Source organism: Centruroides vittatus, unplaced genomic scaffold (genome assembly GCF_030686945.1).
Source record: "Centruroides vittatus isolate TY-2023 unplaced genomic scaffold, ASM3068694v2 contig_1154, whole genome shotgun sequence".
Taxonomy (NCBI): domain Eukaryota; kingdom Metazoa; phylum Arthropoda; class Arachnida; order Scorpiones; family Buthidae; genus Centruroides; species Centruroides vittatus.
In genome coordinates this window covers 3533396-3555181 of record NW_027120741.1, presented here as the reverse complement: position 1 = coordinate 3555181, position 21786 = coordinate 3533396, and the positions used below count along the sequence as shown (strand labels likewise).

General features: G+C 28.6%; 1 protein-coding gene across 3 annotated transcripts in view; it reads left to right on the top strand.

Annotated features, from left to right (window-relative positions):
• LOC136979182 (leucine-rich repeat and calponin homology domain-containing protein-like) overlaps positions 1-21786 on the top strand; it is a 98210-nt gene that overhangs the window by 67425 nt on the left and 8999 nt on the right. For all 3 annotated transcript variants that reach the window (XM_067275123.1, XM_067275117.1, XM_067275129.1), the window contains 4 exons: positions 8638-8728; positions 10098-10180; positions 17040-17177; positions 20557-20634. In XM_067275123.1, coding sequence (XP_067131224.1) covers positions 8638-8728; positions 10098-10180; positions 17040-17177; positions 20557-20634 — 390 coding nt within the window. The remainder of the gene's footprint in view (positions 1-8637; positions 8729-10097; positions 10181-17039; positions 17178-20556; positions 20635-21786) is intronic.

Genomic DNA, 21786 nt, shown 5'->3' with positions numbered 1-21786 from the left:
GCTGCCACCCCCTTTCGCGACGATCCCAGGCTCATATGGTCTAGCAGGTGTCCTTGACCATCTGTCTCTCTTCTTACTCCCCTTTTTTGTTAATTGTTTACATCTCGACTCTTGTATACGAGCACCGCGACATTCCCTTCGTCGTTTATTACCGCGTTGTGTTTGTTTTAGAAGAAACGCTTTACAGATGTCCGGTTTATAGCCCGATGCGCGTTCTTGCTCCGATTGACTTTCCGAAATTTCCCGAGGTAGCGATCTTGAAAACAACCGAATTCTCGACGCCATTTTAGGATCCTCACACAAACAAAATATACAAACATGTTGAAGAACACGACATTCTAACAGAACAACAAAAAGGTTGCCGTAGAAATCACAAGGGATGCAAAGAACAGTTACTCATAGATTCAGTCATTCTACGACAAGCACACAAACAACACAGAAACATATACATGGCATATATAGACTACAGAAAAGCATTCGACAGTGTTCCACACAGTTGGCTGCTACATATTCTACACATGTACAAAATACATCCATCGCTCATTGCATTCTTTCAAAACACTATGCAGCACTGGAGAACAACACTACATCTCAGGGTTAGTAACACTTCCATACAAACAAACCAAATTTTTATTAGGCGAGGAATTTTTCAAGGAGATTCCTTGAGTCCCTTCTGGTTCTGCTTAGCCCTGAACCCATTATCCAACATGTTAAACAACACACAATATGGTTACAATATCAGACACGAAAAAACAACACAGTTTACACTGTCACATCTCATGTACATGGATGACATAAAACTTTATGCATCCACACAAAAACAACTTCATCAACTCCTACAAATCACACATTCATACACCAAGGACATACAAATGGAATTTGGCCTAGATAAATGCAAAACACTTCACATAGAAAAAGGAATCCTGAAGAAAGAAGATTTTGCACTTGGAAATGGAGACGTTATTGAATCCATGGAAGAGGGCGAGTTCTACAAGTATTTAGGATTCCAACAGGCCAAACTAACAGAACATGCACAAATAAAGCAAAGATTAATTAAAGAATACCAAAGTAGGTTAAATGCTATTCTCAGAACACAGTTAAATGCAAAACACACAGTTAAAGCAATAAACACATATGTCATTCCAGTACTCACATATTCTTTTGGAGTTATACATTGGACTCACACAGATCTTGAGCAACTCCAAAGGAAAACAAGAACTACACTTACTAAGCATAAACATCATCATCCTAAATCCGCCACAGAAAGACTAACCCTTCCACGTAAAGATGGCGGACGTGGCCTGATTGACATAGTTAACCTTCACTACAAACAAATACAGTCACTGCGAGAGTTTTTCTACAAAAAACAAGAAACATCACAATTACATAAAGCAGTAACTCTAGCAGACTCGAATAACACACCATTAAACTTACACTCACATCATATGGACACAACACAACATATAAAAAGCATAGACACCATTAAGCAATCGTGGGCTCGAAAGGCACTCCATGGCAGGCATCCTTATGATCTGGCCCATGATTTTGTTGACAAAACTGCGTCAAACAGCTGGTTAGCTCGGGGAGGCCTCTTTGGGGAGACGGAAGGATTCATGATTGCCATACAGGATCAGACCAGAAATACTAAAAACAACAGAAAACACATTTATTTTATTTATTTATTTATGTATACTGGTTTCATTCATGACGCAGGGAATACAAACTTATATAAATTACAAAAATCAATTCAGTCAGTCAGTAAAAGAAAAAAACCACAGTAGTACTATAATTATAGTATTACTGTGAGTTTTTTCTTTTTTTTTTTTACTGTTGTGTATTTATATATATATAATACAAAGTTTACAAAACTGATAACAAATTAAAATGTCAACATAAATTAAAATAATCAAAATTACAGGGAGAACTATCCAAAAATTAATAATAAAAAAATTATATATAAAATAACCACACCCACCTAAAAGCAGAAGAAAAATTAATGTGAAATTCGCAATTTAGGGTCGATAATTAATAGAATAAATTGTAAAATTTATTGATTTACAATTTATTGTTTAAATTGAAAATAATCTTCTGTTAAACTTTAATGAAATTTTATTAGAGGATGCGTCACGCGGAACTTCCTTTGAAGGGGAAGATGTAACAAACTTTCACTTCCCATATTTTGTGTGTAAATGCTCTATAATTTGTAAAGAGAGAGATTTAGAAACGTAAAGCATTATGTTAAAAAGGTGTTGATACCAAATGGAAGGTAAAGTCAACCTGTAAAGAGGTCCTAGAATCCTCAACAAAAATGACAGAGAAGGGGAAAGAAATTCTGGTTGACGGAAATCAACTTCCTTTTGAGAAGCCTTATCTCTTAGACGTTTGACGTCATCTTGAACCTGTTGTTCCTCAAGTGACCCTCTTTGTGCATCCTTTCACATGGGAGAAATCCGTCAGTTCTATTGGACATTGACAAAGAATATTACCGCAATTTGTGCCAAATTCGGGGAGTTAGCTAACAGTCTCTCAGAGAAAGAGTATGTATTATTAGGCTTCTCCAGGAGTTTCACCGACTGTTCTCTCAGAGTAAGAGAAGATGCATAAAGGGTTCTCCACATGGAGTTTAATTAGGAGTTTAGCCACAAGTATCTCAGGAAGGAGAAGAAGGCACTCCATTGATAGAAGGAACCTACAGAATCAGGAATAACCTATAAAGGAATATCTACGAATCAACTCCCATATCATGGACAATTGGAACATTTAAGGAAGACATCGAGAAATACTACTGAGGTTGTATGTCTTGTTAGATATTTGTAACTCTCTCCACACATGAGATAGGCATAGTTGTAAGATAGATTAATCTCCATTTGCGACATAGACATAGTCGTAAGGTAGAATAGACTTCCATACGCAGGTTAGGCTTAGATAGAATAGCCATTGAGATAGTTGTAAGATGGAATTATGTTATTTGCATATATCCTTTATAATCAATTAATTAATCATTTGATTTGTGTATATTTTTGTATCTATCATATAATCAGATTTATTAAATATATTCATATTTGTTAAATGCATGACTCATCCTTTTTGATGCACTCCCGTTTGTCCGCTTGACATTTCTGCGACTTTTCGCTTGATTAACGAATGCATGGTTATCCACGTTAAATAAATCCAATAACCTGGTGTTATGAATCCTGATGTTAGGAGAGGTGATCTGACAATCATTTATCTCCAAAATTTTCACACTTTAATAAGTCCCTCCGCACTTGTTATTTCTTTAGGAAGCCATGTCTTAGATGACTGAGGACTTGTTTTACAACAAGTTTGCCAATTAAGTGATAGGAGAATCATAAAGTCATTCCCTACCCCCGTTTAGACCTCACATTAATTAATCAAGACAACAGGTAGTCTCCCAAATTCTTAGGCTCACAAACACAAATTAGTAGACATCCACACTTAAAGAAAAAATAACACCACCTTTGCACAGAATCAAATGGTTCCAAATGAAAAGGAAAACAAAATTAAGTACCAATCTATTCGAATGACCAACTGAAACAAAACAATCATTATAAAATTACTTAAAAAATAATTTAACTTTCTGGATAAAGAAAATTAAATCAAAATTATGTAAATTACCAATATGGTCCAAAAATCTTTCAAAAGAAATAGTAGAAACACCAAAAATACTTTCACATAATTTTGAAAAATTAACACACTTATCTATCACATGATATGCATCTAAAGACTGAGCTGCTTTGCAATATATGCAAATATCTCTGCAATAATTCTGCAAAAAATTAAGAGAATTACATCTTACTTGCATTAAAGTAGAACTAATATTAAAAGAAATATTATTGTAAACAAAACTATCAAAAAACGATTTATTTAAATATACCAAATATTATAAGAACTCAAGTTAGTACATCTATTCAAATCCAAAATATAATTGTCAAAATAACTTAATTTCAATAATCAGCAACTGTTATAATTATTTAATAATTCATCAAAATTGATACCATTATTAACACAGTTATTCCTTAAATTTTTTGTTCATAAAAAATTATTCTTATTTAAAATATAACAGAAAACGCATACTCAAAGATACAACATTCACAAATGACACGTGCAGAAAATGTCACATCATGCCAGAAACTATACAACACATCACTTCTGGTTGCAAGCTCTTGGCACAGACAGATTATTTACACAGACGTAATCAAGTAGCAAATATAATGCAACAAGAGCTTGCAAAGAAACACAAATTAGTAGACATCCATGAACCATACTACATATACATCTAACAGATAGTATTGGAAAACAACATGCACAAAATGTACTACAACAGAGCCATAATCACAGATAAAACAATTCACCACAACAGACCAGACATCACACTGACAAACACAATAAAATCACATACATTATAGATATATCCATTCTAAACACTTACAATGTACAATACACATGCATTGGAAAAATCAGTGAGTACACAGAACTCACCCAGGAAATAAGGGTATTTATTGTACCTGTTGTTCTCTTTTCTACAGGTGTCATATCACACACTACACAAAAGCCTGAGAACCTTACAATTGAATAGAAATACATACATCAGACTACAGAAGGCCAATGTATTGAATACATGTCATATTGTTAGGAAATTCCTGAATACAGATACACACACTGACACATTTATTTAATTTTTGTCTTGTTTTGGTTGCTATGCCTTGACTCTGGTCAGGCATAGTATACAGCTACTGGTGTCAATCAAGTGTAACCCACTACACCCAACATAATAATAAAAACATATACATGGCACTACAGAAAGCTGCGATATTGAATACATGTCACATTGTTAGGAAGTTTCTAGGTATTGACACACATACCAACAACACAGAAGCTTAATGTAACACTTGTTTGGGTAGTTATGCCTTGACTTTAGTTTGGCGTAGCACTTGGAACCAGTATCAGCTGTGCATGACATTTGCAAAAAAATTAATAATAATATAGTTACTGTTTTTAAAACTATTTTGAATAATATTAGTGAATGTCAACTTAAAAAAAAATAATTAAAGTGGAATTATTCAGATTATGCAAATAACTTTTTGATGTAATTTGCAGTTGGTATATCAAGTTAAAGTAACTTTTATAAAACAATATGATATTGCAAATTAGAAGAACCTACATCAAAGAGGATATTAAAAATGTTTACATACACTAAATGCCTTTAGTAGCATTTAGAATATATAAAAATTATTAACATTCTTTGTTGTATTATTGAACATTATGATAAATGAAACTTTACATGTAGTTTTTTTTCTTGTGATGTATGTGTGCATATGAAATAAACATCAAAGAATTTCTTCTTGTGCAGCAAGTCCTCACTTAATCTTATTTCATTATAACATTATTGAGAAAAGATACAAGTATATTTGTAATCATTAACAATTATTGTTGAATTTTCTTTATAAACAGAAAATTTATTTTATGAAGTAGAAAATAAATGCTAGTGGTTCAAGCATGATGAAATTAGAATAATATTAACTGAATTATATCTTGTATATATTATTTAGCTTGTAGTAGAATTGGTTTTATTATATGTTGTTTTTGCTTAATGTCTCAGTTTCAGGGCTGTGGAGTTGGAGTTATGGAGTATTGGTGTTTTAGTTGGAGTCGGAGTTGTCAAAAATCGCCCAACTCTGACTCCTTTTTACTTTCCCAACTTATGTATATAAAAAATGAAAAAGTATTCAATTGTGTCACATTTAATCCTCCGATTTTTTTGCAAATCTATATGTTTGGAGATCTCTCAAACCCAAAAAATGTCAAATAAAGGGAAAAATTTGCACGTGCATGCACATTTGTTGGCATCTAATTTGGTTAATCTTTATTCTGTTCTGAAATATTAAACAATATCTCAGAATGAGTAAAGTTTAAGAAACAAAATTTGGCATAGTAGCATATGTATAAAGGGCATTAAGGCTATTAAATTTTGGTTCTTAATTAAAGGAGATCGACAGGGTAGAGACATAAAAGGGATCATGTGTCACATCTCCAGTGTGGTTAGACTTTATGAATATTTTACTTGTTATTAGCATTCACAATCTTATAATATAATCGAGATGGGTTAATAATAATAACAAGCTCAAAATTCAAACGGTTAGGAGTTGAAAGTTGAAATTTGGTACACAGTTAGGATATGTCATAAGAATGTACACTAAGAAGGGATTTTTCGAAATTCCTCTCGCAGGGGAGAGGGAGACTGTTAAGGATTACCCTGAAGAACTCTGTTTCTACTGTACTATTTTAGATGGTGGTTTTTGTGAAAAATTGAACATATTTTTAGACGCATCTAAAAATTCTCTAATTAGTCTTGGAAGAGACCTAATTCTTGCACCCAGTGAAAATGGGTAAAATCGGCTATAATCTAATAATCTTAATTTTTATTATTGTTACTTTTTGCCCAAGCAACATCTGGCTCATCTGCTAGTTTTGTTTTTTTTTTTTTTTTTTGTTTTTTATAAAACTCATCTTTACCTGCAAAATTAAGCTTGAGTTCTAATATGAATACAGACAGAAAAGGAAATCTTACAAAATTTGAAGATGATATTTACTATGCACTGGAAAAAATAAATCACATTGACCACTCTTGAAGTTTTGATGTTAAAACGGCAATACTGCACTATCCAGACATTATCCAAAATACAATATTGATTTTCACAGCATTGCCACCAACCAAGTTTCAGTAGAGTGTTTATTTTCCGCTTTTAAAATTATTAAATATGATTTAAGAGCTTCAGTGAATGCTGACTTAATAGAAGTGATTTTTTTTTTGTAAGGAGTAATTCAGTTTATAACAGAGATGAAAAATAATAAATAAATCAACATGGCAAAATAAGCAACCTTTTTCTTTACCAGTCTAAATGTTATATTTCTCATTCTTGACTTAATGCATCTATATACTTATATATTACCCAATATAATTGTATATTATGTACAACATCTTTATTAAACTAATTTGTTTGTGTATGAATGTACAGTAGAGACTCGTAAATCGGCACCCCGGTAATCAGAATTGCCGGTAATCGGCACGATTTTCAGTCAGACTGTGTCGTGCTGAATCAAACGTTTTTGATACTAAATTTACTTCTAAAGTATAATTTTCATGTTTTTATATTCTTCAATATATATATTTTGTTTGTACAAAATGCAGAAATAATTTTTAACGGTACGATAGCCTCGATTATTATTATAAAAATTTTCGTTAGGCTTAAAATCGACGAAAATTCAACACGAAGCGACACGCAACGGAGAAAAATTTGAACATCGGACAGGTTAATATATTTTTTCGTACATAAACCGTAATCGGAACAAATCCCTAATCTGAACAACCCCAGTCCCCAATTGATTCTGATTTTCGGTTCACTACTGTATTTACTATTTTTATTCATACATGCTTACCAAATACCATTGTCATCATCAAACAAGTCAATAAGTGTGAATTTATATAGTCAGTAGATCTGTCAAATTTTATTGTTTAATTAATTTTTAAAATCGTTTTATTTTGTATTTTTAAAAAGTAATCAGAATCATTGTCATTACTTTCCTGGCTGTTATACAGTATAGACCTATAACAAAGGAAAAGAATGATGATCAGTCAAAAAATGACTTTCCCAGATTTTTACTCTTGGACTCGGGAAGCATTGAAATGTAGAGAAATGCAAAAGCATTTGGGGTTTTTTCTGTATGCATGGATGTTAGAATGTGTACCAACCGATTTAGTTCAACCATTTTGAAGTTTAATAACTCCTGTGTTAAACCATCCAACTTCGATTCAAGATCAATCCTCCCATATAGTGTAACATTTGTACATTCAGAAAAAAAACCTGAATCTTTCGCATATCTTGACATTTTGCGATGTCTTGAGTCCCAAAATGCAAAAATTTGGAGTGGGATCATTTCTTGACCGATCGCTACACTTTTTGTCTGTTATATGAGGTATATAACAGCCGGAGAAGTAAAAATTATTGAATACATATTTATATATTGACTATGTCATTACTTAGTGGAGTATTTTAGCTTTGGAATAAAAAAGTTTCTGTATTCTATCTTTATTATTAGAGCTTTATTTATTGAAGTTTATATTCTGAAGTCACATGATAATGTCAGAATTTTCAGGCCTACTTTGATAACAAGTCCCCCCCCAGTCGGAGTCGAATGGTAAGGAAGAGTCGGAGTCGTGTAAAAATCTACAGACTCCACAGCCCTGCTCAGTTTCCAACAACATTAAGTGAGGACTTTCTGTAATTGTCTTCAGCAATGCTATTATTTAGTGTAAAAACATAGTACTGGTTCTAAATATAAATTATAAAACCATTGATATACAAAATATTACTGATTAAAATAAGTCTTTTGCTGTAACTAAATATTTTTTTTTTGTTTTTTAATATATGTAATAAGATTGCATATATTGCAATCCAAAAGATTTGTTTGACAAGTATTACTTGTCATGATGTGTTAATGAACAATGTTGTTGATAAATTCAAAATTTGTTTTAATATAAATATGATTTTATTTAAAATAATTATTTTTATTGAATTTAAATTTTTATACAATTTAATCATTTTTTTCTTTTAATAGCAATCACAAAACCAGAAAATAGTATCTTCTAAAGCAAAATGCAGTAGTAAATGGGAGAGATCAAATAATGATTCTGCAAAATCAGTTTCAGGTATTAAATTTTTAAAATAAAAAATTAAATGTGTAATTTATTGATATAAAACACGAATTTTCTATTAAATTCTTATTTATATTTGAGCAAGATTTATATATATATATATTTTCATTTTGGAACCACATAGGTATTATATGTTTCACAGGATGTAAACAAATTTTTGCCATTTAACTTAATAAAATAAATATTGTAGTTGCATTCTATATGTATAAGTTTGGTTCTCTTATTACTCTTACTAATGAACATGCCATTATTCATATTTTTAGGTTTATAACTAAAGATGTGAATAATAGAGTGTTTATTAATAAGATACAATGCTAATAATTTTTAAGGAGATAATTTATCAATTGATAAAATATATTTTAAAAACTATCACATTCAAACTTAATAACAATATTGAAAATGAAATATAAAAAAAGAAAATAGAATGACTACTATTTGAATAATAAATACTTTAAAATAATTGAAATAATTAATATAAAATTGTTTCAAAAAAATGATCAATTAATCATCTCATGATTAATAATAATAATAAATCATTAAAAATTTTTTTATTTGACTGGATAATACTATTATTGACTTTTACATTTTACTTTCAGTGTTGTTAAGCTTAGATCTGATGATATGTTATCATTTTTGAAAAGTATTTTGATTTATTCTGAAACCATGTCTTCTTTTAATTCTTTCTTTACTTCATATCTGAGTACATAGATAGACATTTATGCATCTTTAACATCAGTCTTTATTCAGGAATATCTTGCACACTGATATGTGTTTTGGGTATATGCCCTCTTCCGTCAGCTTTTTCTTTAGGACATTTGATAAAGAAGTGCTAACTAATACACATCCTTTTTAAAAATACATACATTTACAGTTAAAATTTCTCGACAGTACACTGAACAACACTTTACTGTTCAGTGTACTGTCAGGAAATTTTGTGGCTTATGGAAGCCAGTTCAAGGACATTGTTCTGTAAACAAAATAATATGTTGTAAATTAAACAATGTATGATGATGAAATTTGGCACATGTAGATAAGACAGATTACAGGATTTTTCAGAATTATCAAATTTGAGGAATAGTGATTATGTGCAGTGTAATTACATATGAAGAATCAGCAAAAAATCACTGCCTTATGTATGTGTAAACTCTTATAAAAAGAACTGCATGTTATCACAGGTTAATGGTTGTTTAATATAGAGTTTTGTTTTATAACTATATTTTTTTTTAACACATTTGTATTCTAAAAGTTGAATATAGTTTTTGTTTGAATATGCAAAATTTAAAAAAAAATTTTACATGATGATAATTTTGTTATTTATTTATTAATATTTATTAGTTTTATTTATAATTTTTATCATTTCTAGAAATTATTCATCCTCATTTCACAATGCGAAGAGAATTGGATAAAGCTAGGGAAGAACAGGAACTGATAGAGAAACTTAGGGAGGTATGTTTATTTACATATATATAATTTATTATAATGCACTCACTCAAGTAAATTTATTAAAAAATTTTTTATTTAATTGAAGGTAAATCAAATATATAAAAGTTGATAGACAGACACAGTTTTAAATATCATTTAGAAATATGAATTAATATTTATGTGTAGTATTAAACATCAGAGAAATAAATAATTTTGAAAGTTTTGATCATGGTTCTAATGTTAAATTTTAAATGGTTATTTATTTTTTTAGTAACAGTGCTGCATTGAAAGCAGTAGAATTTGTTAACAATAAAAGTGATTTTCATATTGATGATGATGATGTATATATTTAAATTTTATATTATTAATATATAAAACATAAATTTAATTAATTCAAATTACTGATTTGTATTAAATAAATTATTAATAAAGGAAATGAAACAAATGATCAGTTAGTTTCATTTACTTATTATTTACTTTTGTATGTATGTTTTGTTTACTTATTATTCAATCTGTTCTTCATTCATTTAAACAATATTAGTTTAATTAAAATTAAAATTTTAACTTAATATTTTTTCAAGTATGTGGTATGTAATTTTTTAAGTATAAATTTTCTGAAATGATGCATGCAACTCAGTTTTGGAAGATCAAATTCAGAAAAAAAATTTTTATAGGTGAGTGAATTACCAAGTTTATTTTAAAATTAAAAGTACTTATCATAAAAACTGATTTAAATGTTTTAGCTAAATTTTATCAATAACATTTTAATATAGCATAGTATTAACTAAAGAAGAAAAATTAGAGAAAGAGAGAGAAATAGAATTTGATTATAAATTAAGATTTGTTTAGAAAAAATTAATAATTTTAATAACTTATTTTGGTTAATACATTTCTTTGTTGCCCTGTATGTAAATGCAATAATAATACAATTATTAATAAAAAATAAAAGTAAATGAAGTTGTGTACATTTCAGTAAGCATCAGTTTATTAAAACTTAATAAGCATAATAAAAATTATTACACTATTCTTTATTATTTGTAAATTAAATTAAAATATGTTCTGAAGTCTTAAAAATATATTGAAAATTATGTAGATCTTCAATTTAAAAAAAAAATGATAAAATATAATTAAAGATGAATAAGTGATATATAATTATATACCAGTGAAATGTAATTTACATTAATGGCCTGAAATATGAGTAAATAAATATAATATAGTATTATACAGAATATTATATGTAATTATAATACTATAATATAATATAGTATTATATAAATCACTTACAAGAAATATAAATTTATCACCATATTAGAAAGCGTTTTGATATTTAACTTTCAACAAAATATACAAAAGATTAGGAATTAACATAGATATTCTGTGATCTGTGAAGACAGTCAATTCCCAACTTATGACTATCCAATCTACAATTGCCAAAACTATTGTAGTAATAAAAATTATTTTTAATTTTAAACAGTTATCTACACTCATTAATGATACAGTACAATATTTAAATGTAATATTGTAAAATAAATAACCAAACAATCACCTTAAACAATTGAGTTATAAATCTGTTTTTTTAATGATTAATATTAGGTAATTTTCTACTAGAATATTGTACGTTGTATGTAATATTGTAAGCACACCCTATTTGTATCATTATGGCTTTATTTCATTATTTTTAGTGGCTTAGAACATGGTTGTCTTTCAACATTTGCATGAATCATTGTTAATAAAATATCAAAATTAATTAATTAAAATGTTTGAAGTGCACTATGCCTAAACCTCATTACTGTATTGTATATTATTACTGTATATGCACAGTGACAATTTACGAATATATATATATATATATTTTGTAAATTGTATATATATATGTATATGTGTGTGTGTGTATATATATATATATATATGAAGTGTGCAATGTGAAAAAAAAACAAACTTTTCAGGAGAGGTAAAAAAATACTTTTTCTAGTGAATGAATTCATTTCAGTTTTACGATAAAATGGTAAAAGACTCACTAGGTTACAAATTCTCTGGAATATCAAAATAGCATAAATATAAGCTCAAATTTTTTAAGCACTAAAAGTCACATGACTTGCACTTCAGTATTTTAAATGTTATGGCTTCACATAAATTTGGCTTCAAAATATGGCCAATATTGCCACTGTATTTTTTTGCAGCAGAAAACATTGTGTTTAGAAATAAACATTTAATATTTATTATATTAAATTTTTTTTAAATATATAAAATTTATATATTTTTAAAAAATTGTGTTTAGAATTTAATTTTTCAATAAAATGTATTTACAGAAAATAGCATTTACAACATTATGGCATTGCTTGCTTCATATATATATTTGTGATATAATCTTGAGTTTGGCTTTGGGAACTTTATGCCATTATTACCATTATTTTTATGTTTGACTTACAGGAGTCTCAGAACAAAATTCCATTTTAAGATGAACATGCACATGTTAATTTATACCAATCATACTACTGTTCATCTTGGAATTTTAACATCATTCACTTATATCAATAGTAGATGTTATTTTTGACATTCTACATTTTCAAAAAACAAAATTAACCAAAAGTTAAAAATATACCATATTTTTGCAGATTGACCCAGCATGCTGCATATTACTGGGGGAACCAGAATGCTGAAAACCCCAGGGTAAGCGGCATGCCAGTTAAACTGTGACTAAAAAATAAAATTAATCAAATGTAACAAAACTAGTTGTTAAATGTTACAAGAAACATTTTTTTGAGTACAATAGAATAACAACATTGTAATTTGATCAACTTACAACCAGGAAGAGTTTTTGTTTATGGGGTAATAAAATAATTAGTGGCTTATTGACATTAGTAGTAGTTAGTCAGTGTGAGCTGCACTGACAATCTGTCATGAAAGTAATAAAGTTTTATGAGTACTACTAGAGCCTTGAAAGATAACACCTTCCTTTCAAATTTCACATAGAGCAAATGTTAATTGTGTAAGTTGAGATAATATGCAGCAATTTTCTGAAATTTGATATGTTTGTTTTTGTGTTTTTTGATCAAATTAAAATAAAATAAACAAATGCTACAAGTATTTTACATTGATATGAAAAATAAATTCAAATTGGAGAATATTCTAACAATATCATGTACCAACCTTTTCATTTTCTAGCACCAGTTTAATGTTTTGACTAACATTTTTGATCTGTTTTACAGTTCTTCTTTAGGTCTATCTCTCAATCACCCTATTCTTTGTTTTATTTTGTTAAAATTCAAATAATAATTTTTAAATTTTGGAATTTTCCACAGAAAAATTTTTAAGTATCATTCTATTTTTAATAATTTAATAAATTCATTTGTGTAAAATAATAATTTATCATATATAAAGAAAACTAGGAGATGATGTTTTTAGTGCTATTACATTTTGTTTTAGTTTCGTGTTTTCTTTTGCGGGTTGTAATATGACCTCCATGCATTTGGTAATGAATCACAATCCCTGCTGTTTGTATATCTCAGCATGAAGAAGCAGTTTTGAAGCAACATTAAACATGTTTAATGTTTGCTTCAAAAATTTCTAGCATCTCTAAAGTTCTTGTCTTGTCTCCTCTAAAGTTCACTTTGATTAATTTTGCACCTTTGAGCTTAGCTTCTATTTCCAGTTTGGAGACATATATGGCAAAAAAAAAATATGCACTTCCAAACTGGGAAATGGAGATGTTAATAAGTTGGGGAATGCTGTCATAATTGGTCATGGAATGTCAGGGAATCACAGATAGAATTACCTGTATAGACTCTGTATACATGAATAAAATAAAATAGAAAAAGTCAAAAAACTGATGATTAGTAGTGATGTAACGAATAGTATATTTGGCCAGCAGCGTGGCCAAATATTGAATATTCGGCCAAACTATTCAGCTTGATTAACGCACGTATGAAAATTGGCGCGCAAACCGCATTATGGCAAAGGATCGCACATCCTGCTTTCTATTGGCCCGCTGTCACTACGAGTTTTTCTTCCAGTAGGTCTAAATTATTTAAATTAATTAATTAAATTATAATTATTAAAGTTAATATGAGATGGAACCTAACGTCTACCTCTAGTGCCAAATTGGTTTATAATTTATGTAATAGCCATAAATAGCCCGATATGATTCGGCAGTTGTTGGTATTTAGATGCAAGTTATAACCTATAAGTTATTTTATTTGCAATCAATCTTTTTAACTTTTTAATTAAGCACTAAAATTTTGTTTTTACTATGTACTTGTAGACTGAATACTTTAGTGGATATACTTTATACTTTATACTATACTTTAAAGTATATCCCTAAGGATATACTTTAGTGGGGACATATGGTCTAGTTTCTCCCCAGTTGTGGAACAGTTCAAATATATTATTGGGGGTTTCTATTTGTGAAATTTTGTGATATTTTGTTGCTATTGTTTTTGTCAATATTTTTAAAATTAACATGATTTCAAATGTTATCTTTTGTATATAATGAGAAATGCTCATTCTTTGCTTTATATACGAATATAAAATAAATTATATATTACTCACTCATCTTCTAGAGATAGATAAATAATTCTTTAATTAAATATGATAAGTTTCAATAAAACGTTTCATAAATCATTTTAAAATATCGTAAAATATATAAAAATATACGTGAATACGAATATAACATAATTAACTAAACGATAACATTAATGCCCGTATCGGGCATTAATGTTATCGTTCTATCATTCTAACATACACGCCATCAATGCCATAAGATATCGGGCTATAATATATATTATTTAATTACGAAATAATTTAATACTAGAGTTAGATGCTATTTCTTATTAACTTTAATAATTATAATTTAATGTTCAGCATTAATAAAAGTTACCAAAATGATTAATTTACTGTGGTTTTGTTATTTCTTACTCCTGTTTTTTAAGTATTCGGTATTCGGCCGAATAGTGATTAAATATTCGGTATTCAGCCGAATAGCGAAAAATAGGCTGAATACTGGGTAGTAACCGTATATTCGTTACATCACTAATGATTAGTAAAATAATCAATTATTAATGAAATAAAAAGAAGGTAGTTAATATGGTATGATTGTATGAGAAGAATTATAGAATACAAATCTCCAAGGCTAGATATGGAACAGAAACCACAAAAGAAGAAAGAGGAAGACCAAGAAAACACCTGTGAATTTATTAGAAAAATGGAAGCGAAAGACATTGACAAAGAAAATTCATGAATAGAATATAGTGGAAAAATTGTCTATAGATCAGTAGGAGATATCAGACTCGTGAAACAAATTTTATATACGGTAGAATGTTGATTATCTTAGGTACTCAAGATGGGTTGTGGAATAATCAAAAACTCTGATAACACAGTAGCTTTATTCACAGCCTATCGCTCTTTTCTCTATACTAATTTTTGTGGTTTTGTAAAAGTCACAAAAGTATCTCTTCCTAATTTTGTTCTTGTTAGTATAGTTCTGTGTCAAAATCTTCTTCAGAACAATATTCACAGACTATCAAAATTTGCCACAGAGAGACCAGAATCATTTTGTGATTTAGAAAATAGCTGAAAGAATTGCTCAAAAATAGATGCCAACCAATAAAGTAGTACAACGTAGCTGAAATAAGGATTGCAAATTGTTCTGTCAGAATGCATGCTTACAGTTCATAGCTTTTATAGAACATTACTCTTGAAAGAAAGAGAAGCTTCCCATCTAAAAGTGGTCAAGCTTCCTCTTCCTACTGTGCAAGCAAAACATCCCATTTTTAAAATACAGTGCTTCTAAAAGCAAGAAAAATGAGAGAAAGGCTTTGAATACCTATGGAATATTTTTTAAATTATTAAATAAACCAGATTTTGATACATTGCTACATACAATGTGCTCTGTTATACTCAGTAAGTAGATTAGACCTACTTATTGAGCATAACTTTTAAATTACACAATAAAACACTTTATAAATTTTATTTACAGTTGTGTTTATTAGAGCATGTGTACAACTACAATTACAGTTAAAATTATTTTAATCTTTTCCAAAATTTGTATTTTGAGAAGTCAATGGACTAATTTAGTCCTTTTTAAAACTTCTAGAGCTTAATTTTAGTACCATGCATGGCCAAGATACATGAAATGAACTGTATGGTGTTACATATAAATCTTTGATGACAAAGTATTCTTCCACAATTTACCTTAGATAAACAAGTCAGATTTAATTGGAACACAGTGTCTAAGTAATGTGTATATATTTGTTTATTTGTAAAGAAAAACAATGTTGCAATTAAAATCCTTCTTTCTTTAAAAATTACTGTAGAGCACTTATATTTTTTATCCACCTGGCTAGTAAAAATTTCTGGAGAAAATACTTTGTTCTTGTTAGATGTTCAATCATTTTGACAAATATTTATATATGCGTGTCCATATATGTTGTAATTACAATGTTACCTTTAAAAACTTTATCCATAATTTACATGATAAAATATTAAAACTAGAATTTTCAATTATTTATTAATATAATAATAATAATTAAATGATATTTCATTACTGATAAAAAGTTACTTTAAATTTTTACTAGAATTTCTATCAGTTTTCAATGTAAATTGTTTATGTAAATCAATTGATTTATTCAGACAGCACAATTTTTATATAAAATTGTGGCAAGGTGTTTAACTGACTTTTGAGAAACAATAGATTGTTTTTAAATTGAGAAGTTTTTTCTTTATAAATTTTCTGTCTGTTTCTGGTTAGTAAATGTTAAGTGAGGTAAAAGAAATTGCAAATAAAAAATGATTTTCTTTTACACAAAATATTTTTGTCAAATAGTTTTTTACTTTAAAAATTTAAAATTTAACTTCTAGAACAAGATTTATGAGTAATATCTTGCAGATAATTGAAACAAAATTGGAAATAACATTACCAGAAGATCTCAGTTCATCACTAATGGATGGAGTATTGTTATGTCGTTTAGCAAATTATGTATTTCCAAATTCAGTGGCTAGTGTCCATGTGCCTTCTGTATCTGTGGTATGTGTAAATTTTATTAATTATATAAATGTCCATTATTGACTTTATGTAGTCAAGAAAACTTTTTATCATTTCTGAATTTAAAATATTACAATTAGACTTTTCAGTTATAATATCGTCTATCTGGAGCACAAGTATTATAATTAACTCAAATTCCATTAAAATGTCACTTCCATAGATACATTTATAGAAGTGTATAGTATCTTAAATTTTAACTTCAAATTCAAAAATTAGTGCATTAGTGATTGTTTAGTTTGTGAACACTAAACAATCTTTAGTGCTTTATGACCAATTGAATTTTTTTTTTTTCTGTTTTGAAAAGAAAAAGTTTCATTGCCTGAAAAATAGAACATGCTGTAATTTTCTAGTAATGAATAAAAAGTGGCCAGTGAATGCATTCACATTCAAATAAACTTATTCTATTTTGTCAACTAAAATGTTACTTAACTAAAATTGTTATTGCACTGTAGGTGTTACAGGTTAAGAACAAATTGCCAAACTGTCTAATATGGTGCTGTAATAAAATACTTTAAAAATTATAAACTACTTTTATAATTTAAATAAAAACATTTGATGCTTCTGTCTTTAATAAATAAAAATGCAAATATATGTGAAAGTGGCAATAATTATGTACTATGTAATACTGGAGTAATTAAGTTCAGTGCATGTAAATAAATAAAAACTATCCAGCAGAAATAATACATACTAAAAAATAATGAAAAACAAATGCTTTTGCCGATTTTTAAACCTCATGTCCTGATGTCCAACTAGCTTTAACTTGAAGATGAGCTTCAGGTTAAAGCTAGTTGGACATCAGTGTGAAAATTCAAACTTTACTTTAAAATGCTAGGAGCAAACATTTGATTCTGTAATAGAAATTAATTCTATATTGAACTCAAATGAATAATTAATAAATTTAAATAAGTTACAACCTCTAAATGCAGTTTGTTAATATTTTAAATATTTGGTGCACAACAAATGTAAGTCTGTTAATTTTAACTGTAAAATAATTTTAAGAAAACTCAAATCCTGTACATTCCTTTTGATATGTAAGTATTCTTCAGAAATGGCTAAAGCAGTAGTTCTCAATTTTTGTAGCATGTAGCATTAGCATCAATATATTCAAAAATTGATAAGAAATTCTACATTTACTATTCTCAGGAAACAATAAAGCAATAAACTAATAAACTTTAATATATTGAATAAACTAAAAACATGGAATTGTCTATGAATATAGCAATGGGAATAATTTTGAATAAAAACTTTAAAATATTTTCTTTCTAAGAACCACGGGGCTAAATAATCAATATATTTCAAAATTATACATAAAATTTACTATTTACAAAAAACAATTTCCAATTTTTTCTTCAAATTGCTAGTTTGTCACTTAGGACAGTTGTGCTCCAGATAATTATATACATACAATAACTGACAATATTAAATTCTAAAAACATTTTTTTACTTTAATAAATAATTTGTATATGTGAATCACTTGTTCTTCATATTGTTTTTTTTTAAATATGAATACAGTAAGACCCTGCTTAACGTGGGGGATGCATTCTTAGACAACAAAGTGCTAAATGAAACAGCATTAAATGAGGTCATTTTAACATAGAGTAAATAGGGAAGGGGGAACAGGAGACCAAAAAATAAACAAATTTTACTTTAATTTTAAGTTATTTTTATATTAATTTGCATAATAATAATATGTTAAATAACACACAAACATATGTACACAGAAATGTAAAGTTCATTTTTTGTGATGAAGGTCTTGGCTCTTCTGAAATTCTTGTTTTTATGGTAAAGTTGCATAGTTTCATTTGTCACTTTTTTCTTTCCTGAAGCAAATGTCAGTAGCAGAAGATTGCATTAAAAATGCCTCATTTTGCTTTTGCACTCCTTTCAAAATCTGGATTATTCACTATAATTTGATCAACAATTTCAGTAATCATTACCAAACTTTTACTATGGAAGTCTGTAGAGAAATTCTTTGGTTTCTTCATTTTCAGAATCACTATTTTCCAGTTCTACATGAATTCCTTGTTCTGCCAGTTCTTGAAGGTTGTTGTTGGTAAGGCTCTCACCAGAAACCTGCAGTAACTTCTCAATATCCTGCTCATCTACATTTAGTCCTGCTGTATCGATTCACAGTGAGTGAATAGCGAAAGCAAATGAGAAAAGTAAAAAGCAGTTTTTATTTGCTTAGAAAAATTGACCCATACAGCCAAAAGCGAAAAGCTTTTAAGGAGCCAATCATTTGCAAAGTGAGAGAAAACGTCATCTTGAAAAACAAAATGGCTGCTTCTGATATTCTGTCATTAACCACGTTTGTTTATTTATTGAGAAAGAAAGATATGTCAAAAAGAAAACAGTGCTTGGTGAGAGGAATATTAAAAATCCATAATTACAACATTTACTCTATTGCGTGAGAAAGTTTCTGTAGCCATCTTGAAAACAACAAGAACCACGTGACAATTAGCAGGAATATGATTGGTGGCAAAATTTTTTCACTAGCGAAAAAGCTCGACAGTTCTGAACTTCAAAGTGATTTGCGAAATGGTAAAATTTGCCAGAAACAATATCATGTCTGATGTGTTATTTGTTCTGTTTTTTGCTTTCACTAGCATATCACACTCTGTGTGAACTAAGCTTTAGGCTCTTCTCATTGAGAATTCTTGGTTACCTTCAGCCATAACTTCTTCCTCACTTCGTTCATGCATTTATCAGTTAATTCCTGCCAAGCGAAGTTGATATTGCCTATGGCATACATGATGATATATTTTTTCCAAAATTGCACCAAATAAGCATAGATTTAAGGAACGTACAGCGCTATGACGAATTGCCACCTTTTGCTGATTGGTTCATGTTTAGGAATAATCAATAATGCTGTGATAATTTGAATCAGGGTAAATTTTGAGCTTTTTTTAGGGTTCAAGCAAACCATGTTATATTGAGGCAGCATTAAGTGGGGTCTTACTGTAATATGATTCATACCATTTTTATCGTAATAATCTGTTTTTCTATCAAAGAGTACAGCAATAATGGGTTTAATATAGTGATAAATTGACAAATTTTATAGAAGTGTGAATTCTTTATTTTGCAAAATCATATTTAAAATTGTTTTCTGATATTGAATAATTATTTCAATGTTTTATTTATAAAGTAAATAAAATATTTTATTCTTTGCATTAACAAAGACAAATATCTCAAAAAAGAAATTATAGGTATTCTGAAAAAAATATCTTTATATTTTCTTTTAATAAAAATAATCAATTAAATAAATAGGATAAACAGTTGTTTGATTTTTCTTGGCTGACTATCAGAAAGAAAATTTTTTAATTAGAATTCAGAAATTGTTAAATGTAAATTTTCTTTCTAGCCTAAGCTAACAATGGCAAAATGCAGAAAAAATGTTGAAAGTTTTTTAGAAGCATGCCAATCTTCAGGTGTTCCTCAAGTAAGTTTTATTTATTAATAATTATATTTTTAAAATAATAATTTTATTTAGGAAAGACAAAAACCTTTCTAATGAAAAGAAAGAGAATGAAGATAAATAAATTTTGGAGTTATTTTCCAATTACCATAGTTTTAATGTTTTGTGGACCATTTCATCAAATTATTATTTTTATGAGTAATTTATTATCTATAACTGTAAATTTCTATTATATTAGTATTCTTTTGATTTTTTTTAAAGAATGGAAAACAACTATCTAGTAATTTGTTGTAAAGTAAATTTTTGTATAATGATTAGTTTAAAAAACTATTAGATTATAAATTAATTGAAGCATTATTTCAAAACTTTGAAATAATTTCTGAACATCTTGGAATTTTACTACATACATGGAGGGTGATCAGAATTGACCACACAGTAATCATGCCATATAATTCCTTGTGAAAACCAACCCAAAAAGATGTTATCCATTTTTCGATTGGATGTGGCATTCCAGAGGTATTTGTGTTGAAAGATTTATGATGTCACTCCTAACAATTTGAAATTTTAGTTCTAAACACATCAAATAAAGTATCTCTTAGGCATCCCTGGTTTTTCTGGTACCTCAAAATAAATTAAGACACACAAAACGAAGGCTTTTGATGGACATGCAAATCTGATGTGTGTGTCAAATTGTGTGTTGCATGCATACATGTGTAATAAAGGATATAAAAGATTGGAGGACGAAACAAAAGTTTAGGCCAGCAGCTTAGCTCATATTATGTTTATTAAATGTTTTTATTTTACTTCAACACTAGACAATACTTTGAGTTTGATTGTTTTTGTGTTTTTAGTTAAGTCATATTGTGTGCAAGGGTATTGAGACCTGTACTTGTTGAGGGAGTATTTTTTCATGGCTCAGCATTGGGAACAGCAAGGCTATACAGTCAGTGATACCTGTCATGATGATGTCCTGATCCTCAAGTCATCTACTGTCTTGAGCATTGAATGTGCAAGACAAGTAGGTCATAACACTTTTGATTGCAGACAGTAGAAATGTACTGTGCATTCTGTGCATATACTAACTGTGGAGGATTCTGTACTAGCATTGATATAGGAAGACCCAGTGACTGTTAATTGCACAACAGTTAAATGTGCATCAAAGTATTGTACTCTCCA